This window comes from Poecile atricapillus, chromosome 11, assembly GCF_030490865.1.
Source record: "Poecile atricapillus isolate bPoeAtr1 chromosome 11, bPoeAtr1.hap1, whole genome shotgun sequence".
Taxonomy (NCBI): Eukaryota; Metazoa; Chordata; class Aves; order Passeriformes; family Paridae; genus Poecile; species Poecile atricapillus.
In genome coordinates this window covers 18,859,799-18,872,894 of record NC_081259.1, presented here as the reverse complement: position 1 = coordinate 18,872,894, position 13,096 = coordinate 18,859,799, and the positions used below count along the sequence as shown (strand labels likewise).

The following is a 13,096-nucleotide window of genomic DNA, read 5'->3' as shown; positions in this document are numbered from 1 at the left end:
CGGGGCTGGAACCAGCCTGGGAGAGCTGGGAATGTTCACCTGGAGAAGGGAAAAATCCAGGGAATGCTCAGAGTCCCTGAAGGGGCTCCAGGAGAGGGACTGGGGACAAGGGTTGGAGGGACAGGAGCCAGGGAATGGCTCCCAGTGCCAGAGGGCAGGGATGGATCTTGGGATCTTGGGATATTGGGAATTGGGAATTGCTGGCTGGGAGACCCTGGGCTGGAATTCCCAGAGCAGCTGTGGATTCCTGGATTCCTGGCAGTGCCCCAGGCCGGGTTGGACAGAGCTTTGGAGCACCTGCCATGACAGGGGGAGGGATGAGCCAATCCTGAAGGTCCCTTCCAAGAAATCCTCTGGATTTTCTGCTGCTGTCCCCGCAGGTGCCCAGGTCACGGCTTCCAGCACCTCCCTCACTGCAAAATCCTCCCTTGCCTGCCAGGGGGAGGGGAAAAAAACATGGAATGGTCTAAAAATAGCACGTCTGGGGTTATTTTAACTCGCCTTCTAATTTTCAGCTCTCCAGCTTTGGCTGTTGCAGCTTTCCCCTGTAATTAAAAGGGTGAGGAGCTTCCTTTGCTCTGCAGCAGCGGCAGGAACCCAAAGCACCCTCCTGGCTGTTCCCTTCCCAGCTCTCAAAAACTTCTGGGGTTTTCCCCCCCGTGTCCCAGCAGCAGCTTCTGCCCAGCAGGGCGTGGGGAAATCATTAACCAGGATCTTCCTGGGAAGCAGCCTGGGCTCCACCTGCCACATTCCAGCTGTGTTTTGTCCTCCCCAGAGGAGATGGATCAGTCTGGTTCTGTGTGCTTCGTCCCCAATCTGAGATCTCCAAAATCCCTGGTTCTGTGCACCCCAATCCTGAATCTGGGATCTCCAAAATCCCTGTTCCTGCACACCCCAACCCTGAATCTGGGATCTCCAAAATCCCTGGTCATCCCGAAACTGAGATACCAAAATCCCTGGTTCTGTGCACCCCCTGGTTCTGTGCACCTCATCTCAAATCTGGGATCTCCAAAATCCCTGCTCATCCCGAAACTGAGATATCCAAAACCTCTGGTTCTGTGCACCCCATCCCAAATTTGAGATCTCCAAAACCCCTGGTCATCCCAAATCTGACATGTCCAAAACCCTTGGTCATCCCAAATCTGAGATCTCCAAAATCCCTGGTTCTGTGCACCTCATCCCGAATCTGACATTTCCAAAATACCTCATTCTGTGCACCCCAATCCCAAATCTGGGACCTGCAAACCCCCTGGTTCTGTGCTGCATGCCCCAGCTTTGAGGGCTCCAAGCACCCCGTTTTCCCAGCTCTGTGCACCCCAACATTCCCTGCCCCTGTGTACCCCAACCCTCTGGATTGCCGTGTCCCACTCCCCAGGCTCTGTCACCCCCACATCCCCCAGCTGCTCCCCTTGCACCCCAAATCCCCCAGTGAACCCCAATTCCCAGCTCTGTACCCCAACCCTCGGGCTCCACACACCCCCAATTCCTCAGGCTCCCCAATTCCCGGCTCACTGCTCCCTGATCTCCCTGCTCCCCGATCCTCATCTCCAGGCTTCCCCATCCCCTTTCCTGGTCTCCCCAGTTCCCTCTCCGGGCTCCCCAGTCCCCTCTCTCCCCTTTCCTGGCTCCCCAATCCCTTCTCCCGGCTCCCCAATCCCCTCTCTCCCCTCTCCCTGTTCCCCAATCCCCTCTCCGGGCTCCCCAATCCCTTCTCCCGGTTCCCCAATCCCCTCTCTCCCCTTTCCTGGCTCCCCAGTCCTTTCTCCCGGCTCCCCAATCCCCTCTCCCGGTTCCCCAATCCCCTCTCTCCCCTCTCCCGGTCCCCGTTCCCCTCTCCGGGCTCCCCAATCCCCTCTCTCCCCTCTCCCGGTTCCCCAATCCCATCTCCCGGTTCCCCGTTCCCCTCTCCCGGTTCCCCGTTCCCCTCTCTCCCCTCTCCGGGCTCCCCAATCCCCTCTCTCCCCTTTCCCGGTTCCCCAATCCCATCACTCGGTTCCCCAATCCCCTCTCCCGGTTCCCCGTTCCCCTCTCTCCCCTCTCCCGGTTCCCCGTTCCCCTCTCTCCCCTCTCCCGGTCCCCGTTCCCCTCTCTCCCCTCTCCCGTTCCCCTCTCTCCCCTCTCCCGTTCCCCTCTCTCCGCTCTCCCGGTTCCCCGTTCCCCTCTCTCCCCTCTCCCGGTTCCCCGTTCCCCTCTCTCCGCTCTCCCGGTCCCCGTTCCCCTCTCTCCCCTCTCCCGTTCCCCTCTCTCCCCTCTCCGGTTCCCCGTTCCCCTCTCTCCCCTCTCCCGGTCCCCGTTCCCCTCTCTCCCCTCTCCCGGTCCCCGTTCCCCTCTCTCCCCTCTCCGGTTCCAGGCTCCTCCCGCCGTTCCCGGCAGGAAGCGGCCGCATCCAATCGAGCCGGGGCCGCCGCCCGCTCCCGCTCTGCCTCCGCCGCCGGCCCGGTGAGTGCCGGGGGGTCCCGGGGGGTCCCGGGGGGCTCGGGGGGCTTCGGGGGGTTCGGGCTCCGGCAGGGAGCGGAGCGGCCCCGCAGCTCCCCCGGGCCCGGAGCCTCCCGCTGCCGCTGCTCCTCCCGCGGGCCGCGGCTCTCGGCGCCGGGCGGGGTTCCGGGACGGCCGGAGCAGAAAGGGAGGGAGGAACGGAATGAATGGGGCTCCCCAGAACCGGAGCGAGCGGGCCCGGGGGGCTCGGGGAGCCCCGCGGGGGTTGGGGAGCTGCGGGGATCCCCCCGGCCCCGCTGCGGGCAGTGCCGGGGCGCAGGGGGGGCTCCGCGGCGGGGGGGGGGGGTGCGGGGAAGCTGGAACCCCGAGATGCTTGGAAATCCCTTTGGAAGCGCCCTCTTGGGAAGCTTGGGAAATCCCTTGGAAGCGCCTTGGGCTGAAAGTCCCGAGAGGAAGTGCCGGTTCCCTTCTTCCCCGCGCCGAGCCATGGGATAACCCCCACCCACCCTTCCTCTGCATCCCAAATCCCAATCCCTTCCTCCCCAATCCCAATCCTTTCCTCCCGAATCCCAATCCCTTCCTCCCCAATCCCAATCCCTTCCTTCCGAATCCCAATCCCTTCCTCCCCAATCCCAATCCCTTCCTCCCGAACCCTTGTCCCGTCCTTCTGTCCAGGGCTCCCCACTCCTTCTTCCTTTGCGCCCCAAATCCTCATCCCTTCCTCCTGCCAGGTGAATCCTCGGCCCTTCCTGACCCCAAACACTGCCATGGGATTTGGGATTTGGGATTTGGGATTTGGGAGCTGTATCCCATCTTTCCCCACAGAGTCCCAAATCAGGGATTGCTCCTGCACACCCTGAACTTGAGCGGGAACTAAAAATAGTCCCGAGCAGAGCCGGGCTCTCGGCTCCAGAAGAGGAACAGAGACCCAAAAACTGGGATCGAGCAGGGCCGAGGGGCAGGGATCTTCCTGGATCCTTCCCTTGGTGCCTCAGGGTGGTAATTAGCCCGTGGATAATTTGGGGATTATAAAAAAACTGAATGGGTGACGTATTCCCGGGGGATTTAATTATTCCTCGGGTTTCCAGAGGGTTCAGCCATCCCTGGCACATCCAAGAGAAGTTTTCCTGGCATTCCTTATATCCCGGCTTGAGCTCAGGTCTTTTGTCCTTGGATCCCACCGCAGGCCTGGGGAAACTGAGTCACGGCACGGTGACATTCCCGGCAGGAAGGTTGGGGACCAGAGGTCACTAAAGCTGGAAAAGCGGATTTGTTGAACATTCCCGGGAAAAGGGAAGGATTCCAAGGGGGATGAGTCAGGGTTTCCCTCTCTGGGGCACGGTGTGATGCCCCCTCGGCCTTTCCCACCACGGATCCCCCTTTCCCTGGGGCGTGTCCCGTTGGGAAAAGTTAGGGATGGGGGTCATGGAAAAACCTGGATGATTTCCTTTGCCTCCTGCTTTTGGGGAGGGGAGGAGATGGGAAACTCTCTGAGGGCTCTTGGAGTAGAAATGGGCCTCAGTTTCCCCCATCTGCTGTGCCTCAGTTCCCTATTGTGCCTCAGTTTCCCTCTATACCTCCGTTTCTCCCCATGCCTCAGTTTCCCCTTGTGCCCCAGTTTCCCCCATTGTCTGTGCCTCAGTTTCCCCCTCGTGCCTCAATTTCCCCCATTTGCCATGTCTGTTTCCCCCTCGTGCCTCAGTTTCCCCCCTCGTGCCTCAGTTTCCCCCCCGGGAGCTGAGCCGGGCCGCCCTTTGGCTCTGCCCTTTCCTCAGTTTTAGGGGATTTTTAGGGAATGAGGCCGAGGCTATTCCCGCTGCACCCCAGGAAGGGCGTGATCCCACAGATGTGACAGTGACAGTGACAGTGACAGTGACAGTGACAGTGACAGTGACAGTGACAGTGACAGTGACAGTGCCAGCGGCTCCGGACAGGCAGCGGGAGCCTGCGAGGGGACAGGGAGGGGACAGGGACAGGGAGGGGACAGGGACAAGGACACGGACACAGTGGGACCCTGGGACAGGGACAGGAACAGGGACAGGGACAGGGACACAGTGGGACCCTGGGATGGGACAGGGACAAGGACACAGTGGGACCCTGGGACAGGGACAGGGACAGGGACAGGGACACAGTGAGACCCTGGGACAGGAACAGGGACAGGGACAAGGACACAGTGGGACCCTGGGATGGGATAGAACAGGGACAGGGACACAGCAGGACCCTGGGATGGGACAGGGACAGGGACACAGTGGGATCCTGGGACAGTGATGCAGCAGGACCTTGTGTTGTGCTGGGACAGGGAGGGGACACAGCGGGACCCTGTGCTGGGACAGGGAGGGGACAGGGAGGGGACAGGGAGGGGACAGGGAGGGGACAGGGAGTGTCCGGAGCTCATTCCTGGCGCGAGAGGAGCGCGGGTCACGCGGGATCCTCGGGAATCCAGCGCCGCCGCCAGCGGGGCCGGGCGCTCTGCCCTCCCCTTCCCCACATCCCTTTAATCTCCCTTCTCCGGGACAATCCCAGCCCGGGGGTTCTCCTGCCGCCAGCAGGGATGAGCTCCGCTGCCCTGGAGCCGGGAATCCGCATCCCTCTCCCTCTGAGCTCCTCCCGCTGTGTCCGGGGCTGAGTTCCGGAGCCGGGGAGCGGCTCGCTCCTCCTTGAGCGCGGGGATGGAGCGGCCCGGAGCTGCTGGGAAAAGCTGGGAAAGACAGGAACAAAAGGGGAGGAGGAGAAGCGGCAGCGAGGAAGGGAAGAGGCTCACGTGGCTTCCCCAGGGCACGGCCGCCGCCTCCGGAGCTGCCGGGAATGCGGCGATCCCTTGGCCCGTGCCAGGCTGGAGATGAACCGCTTCCCGTGGTTCCTGACGGGATGGGTGTTCCTTGGGAATGGCTGGTGAGGGATCCCCGGGAATGGCTGGTGAGGGATCTCTGGGAATGGCTGCTGAGGGATCCCCAGGAATGGCTGCTGAGGGATCCCCAGGAATGGCTGGTGAGGGATCCCTGGGAATGGCTGCTGAGGGATCCCCAGGAATGGCTGCTGAGGGATCCCCAGGAATGGCTGCTGAGGGATCCCCGGCCTGCTTCCCTTGCCCTGTGTCCCTCCTTCCCAGCACCATTCAGGCATTTCCTTGTGTTTTCCCTCAGCTCAGGCTTCCCAGAGCGGAGCCTCCCCGCAAGGATTCTCGGTGCCATTCCCACTCCCGCTTCCTCATCCCGACTTTCCTGGTGCCAAGGATGCTCTTCCTGCTGCTCATGCTGGCACTCGGCCTGGCAGGTGAGTGGGGCTCAGGAGATGCCCCCAGTGCCACCCGCAGCCCCACAAAGCTGTGCCTCGAGCTCCATCCCAGTGTTTTTCCGGGATCTGTGCTCCGGTGGCACCTCCAAGCAGAGGACGCCTCCTTCCCGGTGCTGCAGCCACGGGAGGACTCAATCCCGACGGATTGCGCTTCCCAGGAGAGCGGCCGGCAGTGCCGCTGCGGTTCTGGCCGGGCTGGCTCCTGGCATTTATTGTGATCCGGCCGGAGCCGGGATGTTCGGGATGTGGCTGGAGCCAGGCCGGCTGCCCCGTGCCCTTTCCCTGGCAGGGCTCCTTCCCACGCTCCTCATCCTCCCAGCTCGGGATCTTGCCAAGAATTCCCTGTCCCGTCCCTGCTCTCGTCCCCACACGGGAGGGGTTTGCCATGGGAAGGGACTGGAATTGTTCCGTGGCACTGGGATGGGGCTGGAATGGCACTGGGATGGGGCTGGAATGGTGCCAGGGCACTGGGATGAGCTGGAATGGTGCCAGGGCACTGGGATGGGGCTGGAATGGTGCCAGGGCACTGGGATGAGCTGGAATGGTGCCAGGGAACTGAGATGAGTTGGAATGGTGCCAGAGTACTGGGATGAGCTGGAATGGTGCCAGGGAACTGAGATGAGTTGGAATCCTGCCAGGGCACTGGGATGTGTTGGAATGGTGCCAGGGCACTGGGATGAGCTGGAATGGTGCCAGGGCACTGGGATGGGGCTGGAATGGTGCCAGGGCACTGGGATGGGGCTGGAATGGTGCCAGGGCACTGGGATGAGTTGGAATGGTGCCAGGACACTGGGATGTGTTGGAATGGTGCCAGGGCACTGGGATGTGTTGGAATGGTGCCAGGGCACTGGGATGAGCTGGAATGGTGCCAGGGCACTGGGATGAGCTGGAATGGTGCCAGGGCACTGGGATGAGCTGGAATGGTGCCAGGGCAGTGGGATGTGTTGGAATGGTGCCAGGGCACTGGGATGGGGCTGGAATGGTGCCAGAGTACTGGGATGGGGCTGGAATGGTGCCAGGGCAGTGGGATGAGTTGGAATGGTGCCAGGGCACTGGGATGAGCTGGAATGGTGCCAGGGCACTGGGATGAGCTGGAATGGTGCCAGAGTACTGGGATGAGCTGGAATCCTTCCATGGCACTGGGATGAGTTGGAATCCTGCCAGGGCACTGGGATGAGCTGGAATGGTGCCAGGGCACTGGGATGGGTTGGAATGGTGCCAGGGCACTGGGATGTGTTGGAATGGTGCCAGGGCACTGGGATGAGCTGGAATCCTGCCAGGGCACTGGGATGTGTTGGAATGGTGCCAGGGCTCTGGGATGAGCTGGAATCCTGCCAGGGCACTGGGATGTGTTGGAATGGTGCCAGGGCACTGGGATGAGTTGGAATGGTGCTGTGCCACTCCGGTTGGCACCATGCTGGAGCACTGGTGCCACCTAGCGCCTGCCAGCCTGGCCAGGGCTGGGTCCTCCTGGGGACCGTGTCCCCACCGCTGCCACCCTGTCCTGCCCCACTGGGGCCACTCCGGGCTCCAGGGCAGGTTTGGGTGCCCTTGGCAGCTCCTGGCAGCCGGAAGTGTGTCCCTTCCATGGGCATCCCTCGATTTCCTTGGCTGTTATCCAGCTTTGGGTGCTCCTGGCAGCTGGAATTGCTCCCAGTGTCACTGCCCTGAGATGCCACCTGCCCACGTGTCCATCCTATGGGCATTGCTTGGGTGTTATCCACCTTTGGGTGCTCCTGGAAGCTCCTGGAAGTTTCTGGAAGCTCCTGGAAGTCTCTGGAAGCTCCTGGAAGCTGAAGGTGCCCCTGGTTTGGTACTGGATGTGGGATTGTCCCCCTTCCATCAGGGTGGCACATCCCCTGAGATGCCACCTGCCCGCGCGTCCCTCCCACGCGCATCCCTGGGTTTTCTTGGACGCCATCCAGGTGCAAACCTCAGGAGGTGCTCCTGGATCCCAGTGCGTCCTGGTGCCCTCCCGCAGGTGCCATGGAGATCCAGGTGCCGGAGGAGCCCGTGGTGGCCCTGTTTGGCCACGATGCCACCCTGCGCTGCTCCTTCTCGCCCGAGGCCAACTTCAGCGTGGCGGAGCTGAGCCTCATCTGGCAGCTGACGGACACCAAGCGCCTGGTGCACGGCTTCTCCGGGGGCCGCGACCTGCTGCAGGACCAGGGCCGCGGCTACGCCAACCGCACCTCGCTCTTCTACGACCAGCTGGCCCGGGGCAACATGTCCCTGCTGCTGCGGCGCGTGGAGATCTCGGACGAGGGCAGCTTCACCTGCTTCGTGCGCGTGCGCGACTACAACAGCGCCGCCGTCACGCTGCAGGTGGCGGGTGAGCTCCTGAAACGCCCCCAGTGGAATCGGGGACCCCCAAAATATTCCTCAGAGGAGAGGAGAGCCCGTCCCGATCCTCACGCAGCCCCCCCATTGTCCTCCCCACCTGCAGCTCCCTACTCCAAGCCCAGCGTGCACCTGGAGCCCAGCAAGGACCTGAAGCCGGGCGACGTGGCCGTGGTGACGTGCCACGCGTCCCACGGCTACCCCGAGGCCAGCGTGCTGTGGCAGGACGGCCACGGCGCCAACCTGACGGCCAACGTCAGCACCTCGCAGGTGGCCAATGAGGAGGGGCTCTTCGAGGTGCGCAGCGTCCTGCGGGTGCTGGTGGAGCCCAGCGTCACCTACTCCTGCCTGGTGCTCAACGCCGTGCTGCGGCAGCATGGCCACGCCTCCGTCACCATCACGGGTGAGCCAGGGGCCGGGGGAGGTGACCCTGGTGACACCCTGGAATCCTTGGGGAGGTGACCCTGGTGCCATCGGTACCAAAGCCACATCGGGGAGGTGACCCTGGTGGCACCAGCACCCAAAGCGAGCCTGGGGAGCTGGGGGAGGTGACCCTGGTGGCACCCTGGAAGCCTTGGGGAGGTGACCCTGGTGACACCCTGGAAGCCTTGGGGAGGTGACCCTGGTGGCATCGGCACTCAGAGCCGCCCTTGGGGTCTGTGGGAGGTGACCCTGGTGGCACTGGTGCCCAAAGCCATGCTGGGGGTTGCTGTCCCATATCCTAGGTTCCCTCTGGAATCTGGGGGTCCCTACCAGGCTTTTCCAGGACCTGGAGGGAGCTGAGGAGAAAGGTGGAGAAAAGCTGCTTAAAAAACATTGGAATGACAGGACACAGGGAATGGTTTCCCACTGCCAGAGGGCAGGGATGGATGGGATAGTGGGAAGGAATTTCAGGCTGTGAGGGTGGGGAGGGGCTGAGATGGAATTCTGAGAGCAGCTGGAGCTGCCCCTGGGTCCCTGGAAATGCCCAAGGCCAGGCTGGAGCAGCCTGGGACAGGGGGAGGGTGGGGGTGGCACCGGTGACCTTCAGGTCCTCCCTGGTAACATTGCCCTGGCTGGCTTGTGATCCATCCTGGATGTGGGGTCACCCTGGATCATCCTGGATTTGGGGTCACCCTGGGTGTTGGGATCATCCTGGATGTGGAGTCACCCTGGATTTGGGGTCACCCTGGGTGTTGGGATCACCCTGCATGTGGGGTCACCCTGGATGTGCATGGGATCGCCCTGGATATGGGATCACCCTCAATGTTGGATCATCCTGGGTGTGGGATGGGATCACCCTGATGTGGGGTTACCCTGGATTTGGGATTGGCCACCCTGAATGTTGGATCATCCTGGATCATCCTGGATGTGAGGTCACCCTGGACGTGGGGTCCTCCTGGATTTGGGATTGGCCACCCTGGACCACCCTGGATGTGGGATGGGACCACCCTGAAATATTGAACCACCCTGGCTGTGGGATCACCCCAGCTGTGGGATCCCCCTGGCTGTGGGATCCCCCTGGCTGTGGGATCCCCCTGGCTATGGGATCACCCTGGCTGTGGGATCACCCTGGCTGTGGGATCCCCCTGGCTATGGGATCACCCTGGCTGTGGGATCCCCCTGGCTATGGGATCACCCTGGCTGTGGGATCCCCCTGGCTATGGGATCACCCTGGCTGTGGGATCACCCTGGCTGTGGGATCACCCTGGCTGTGGGATCACCCTGGCTATGGGATCACCCTGGCTATGGGATCACCCTGGCTGTGGGATCACCCTGGCTGTGGGATTCCCCTGGCTGTGGGATCCCCCTGGCTGTGGGATGGGCTGCCCCGGGCGCTGATCCGGGTGTTTTCCCGTGGCTCCCGCAAGGCCAGCCCCTGGCATTCCCGGCGGTGGCTCTGTGGGTGACGGTGGCCCTGGCCGTGTGCGTGGTGCTGCTGCTCGGCGTCCTGGCCTTCGTGTGCCACCAGAAAATCCGGGAGAGCTGCCGGGAGGACGCGGAGCGCGCAGGTAAACCTGGGGAAAACCTGGGAAAGGGATGGATGGGCCGGCCCCCGCTTCCCTCTTCCTGCGGCCGGGACATCTCCGGCGCCTCTGGAAGCGGCTCCGGGCTCCTTCCCCTCTCCCTTTCGGGCCGTATTCCACATTTTTATGGATTTGTTCCCTAAAAAGCTCCCAGAGCGGCTGCGGGAGTGGCTGTGCCACTCTTGGAAATGACCTTTTTTCCATGGATTTTGCTCTACTGGGAGCAGGGTCCCTTCCCGCCAGCCTGGGAAGCAGGGACAGCGATTTTTCCCACTGGGAATGGTGGCAGGGGGTGGGAAACTCCCGGGATCCTGGTGGGTGCTGGAGGGAGGGAAGGGTATCCCAAGGTTTTGGGGGAATCCAGGGATCCATCTCCAGGTGGCAACTGCGCTAAAAACACGGACGTCCCTCGGAGCTGCGGCTTTTCCCGCTGGGATTTTTGGGAATGTGCCTCCCTGATCCATGGAAAACCCAGGATCACAGGGATGCTCCAAGGAGGCACCCACAGAATCCCGGGAATGGGGTTTGGTGGGAGCTTCCCACCTCTGGATCATTGTTTTCCAGGGCCGGAGGAGCGGGATGAGGAGGGGGAGGAGCCCAAGACAGGTGGGTGCCCGATCCTGGTTTGGGGTGGCTCCAGGTGCTCAGCCCCTTCCGTATTCCCGATTTTTCCGACATCCCTGACCTGGCAGATCCCAGATAAACCTCCCCATTCCTTAATAAACCTCCCCATTCCCAAATCAAACCTCCTGAACCCTTAACAAAACAACAGAATTCCATAATAAAACCTCCCAATTCCTTAATTTTCCAGCATCCAGCAGGTCCATGATAGGGATTCCCTTTATCCACAAACCCTTGGAATTCTGCAGGGAAACTGGAAGTGGATGTTGCTGTTTTGGGGTTTATTCCCCCAAAAATGGGGTCTTGGAGCCATTTCCTTTGCCAAGGGGCTGGGATTGACCCTCGGGAAGGGGCTGGGATTGACCATGGGATGTTTTTCCCTTTTCCCAGCTCTGCAGCTGCTGGAAAACACGGAGAGCAGAGAGGGTGAGTGGATGTTTCTGGCAAATCTGGGATAATTCCCTAAAATCCATGCGGGAAGCATTTGTGGGTTTGGGGGTGGATTTTCCCCCGGGTTTTCCATCGGCATTTCCCAAATTAGGGATTCCCAGCTCCCATTTCCAGCCCGGTTTGGGCTCTGCCGGTTTCTCCCGGCGTCCAGCAGCTCCTGCATCCTCATCCCTCCTTTTCCTGCTCACTCTGGGCTCGAGAAAAACCTCCCAAGACTCGGCCCTGAGAGGAATTTGGGGTTTTTTGGTTGTTTCCGTGGATTTGCTGGGATGACGGGAATTGCTGGGGTTGGTCCTGCCATTCCAGGGAGCCCCCAGCAGCATCCTGGTGCTGAATTCCAGCTGGAATTCCGTGGGAATTGGCACCTCAGCTCCTGTTGGTGCCTTTCCCTCTTCTCCCAAGCCCCCCTCCCATCCCAGCCCGGAAAAGGATCCTGAGTTTTCCAAGCCTGCTCAATCCCAGCTCCTTCCCGTCCCCAAATCATGATTTTTCCACTCATTCCCTCCCTCACTGTGGGATCGGAGCTTGGCCTCTGCTGCTGGCTGATTTTAGTATTGGGAATTCCCCCTTCCCAATCTTTTTAGATCCATTTTTTTATAATCTACTTTTTATTTTTTTTATTATTTACTTTATTTTATTATTTGTTATTATTTGTAATAATTTATATTATTATTTTTTTATTATTTACTTTTTTAGAATTCCCAAGTTTTATTGCCGGGAATTAACCCTTCCCAATCATTTTATATCCTTGGGAACGAACCTTCTTTCCCTCGTTTCCCAACCCAAAAATCCCACTTTTCCAGCAGAAACGAGGCTGGAACAGCACCACCTTCTGGAATTTCCAGCCGGGAATGGGGATGAAGGGATAAAACCCCACCCGGCTGCGATTCCCAGGGTCTGGAGCCGCCTGGGGAAGGTGGAGCCAAATAATTCATTAATTTATTAATTATCTATTAATTAACCCATTGATTTATTACTCCCAGCCTGGGAATTCCCTGTTCCTGTCTTTCCTCTCCATTCCCTTTCCCTCCCCCAGGCCGGGAGCAGGAGATCGATTGACGGGGCCGGGATCTCCGTGCGGACACCGCGGGTCCCTCTGGACTCGTTCTGCCCTTAAACGCTGGATCCCGGCAGGATTTGTCCCACCGGGAACGATCCCGGGGCATTTTTGGGAAGGAGGCACCCGCTGGCCGGGTGAGGTCCTGCTCTGGGGACTCGCTGTTCCCCTGGGATCGGGCCCGTCCCGGGATCCCCCCGAGGGGGACACAGCCACACCCCGAGTGCCGCTGGAGCGTCCCAGTCCCGCTGCCGCTCCCGCTCCGGAGCAGGGGGAGTCCCCGAGGGCTCCTCGGCTCTGAAATCCGGGATCTGGGGAGGGTTTCTCGTGCCTTGACAAATAAATTTGGGATCATGTCGGTTGATCCTTCCTGGCTCCGTGTGCTCTCCGGGGTTTGGCTAGGAATGGTGTGAGGCTCGGGATTCCTGGAGGAAAAGCTTCCCCATGCCTGTTGGAGCCCTGAGGAAAATCCCGAGCTGGCTCCCGGATTGAATCCTGCTGCCGAGATGGGATGGGAATTCCCAGGGAAACCTTCCCGGGGCCCTTCCCAAATCCTGGTGGGAGATGATTTTTGATTGTCCTTCCCTGAGCTCTGCATCCCGATGGGAGAACATTCCCAAAATCCAGCCCAGGAGAAGCGTCTGGGATCGAGAGGGATGGACGGTGGATCCATCCCAGGATTTTATCTCCGGCTCCATCCTTCCTGAGGTGCTGGGATGGAGCCACGATCTCCTTCCTGGTGGGATTGGGATCGGTTCTGCCCATCCCTGAGCTGGTGACTCCAGCTGCCCCAAATGCGCTTTTCCAGAGGCCTCTGCTCCCAGCAGCACTGGCTTGCGGTCCTAGCCCTGATCCCAACCCCAGGAGATGGATTTTTGGATCACAGGATGAA

General features: G+C 60.8%; 1 protein-coding gene across 3 annotated transcripts; it reads left to right on the top strand.

The window, feature by feature from the left end:
* Window positions 1-2,355: 2,355 nt before the first annotated feature.
* Window positions 2,356-12,561, top strand: CD276 (CD276 molecule). 3 transcript variants are annotated; one of them, XM_058847066.1, is made up of 9 exons: window positions 2,382-2,439; window positions 3,262-3,435; window positions 5,580-5,709; window positions 7,712-8,062; window positions 8,177-8,473; window positions 9,921-10,061; window positions 10,641-10,682; window positions 11,088-11,123; window positions 12,184-12,561. In XM_058847066.1, the coding sequence occupies exons 3-9, from the start codon at window positions 5,670-5,672 to the stop codon at window positions 12,204-12,206; spliced, it is 930 nt and encodes a 309-aa protein (XP_058703049.1). In that variant the 5' UTR covers window positions 2,382-2,439; window positions 3,262-3,435; window positions 5,580-5,669; the 3' UTR covers window positions 12,207-12,561. The 3 variants fall into 3 exon arrangements, with proteins under 3 accessions (XP_058703047.1, XP_058703049.1, XP_058703050.1); XM_058847064.1 differs by lacking the exon at window positions 3,262-3,435 and having other exon boundaries at window positions 2,356-2,439; XM_058847067.1 differs by lacking the exon at window positions 3,262-3,435 and having other exon boundaries at window positions 2,386-2,439; window positions 5,585-5,709.
* Window positions 12,562-13,096: the final 535 nt, after the last annotated feature.

Excerpts from the sequence above, each read along its gene's own strand:
- CD276 (XM_058847064.1), top strand. The coding sequence starts at position 5,670 with ATGCTCTTCCTGCTGCTCATGCTGGCACTCGGCCTGGCAG. Across the intron at positions 8,474-9,920 it reads CGCCTCCGTCACCATCACGG|GCCAGCCCCTGGCATTCCCG; the intron begins GTGAGCCAGGGG and ends GGCTCCCGCAAG. Across the intron at positions 10,062-10,640 it reads GGAGGACGCGGAGCGCGCAG|GGCCGGAGGAGCGGGATGAG; the intron begins GTAAACCTGGGG and ends ATTGTTTTCCAG.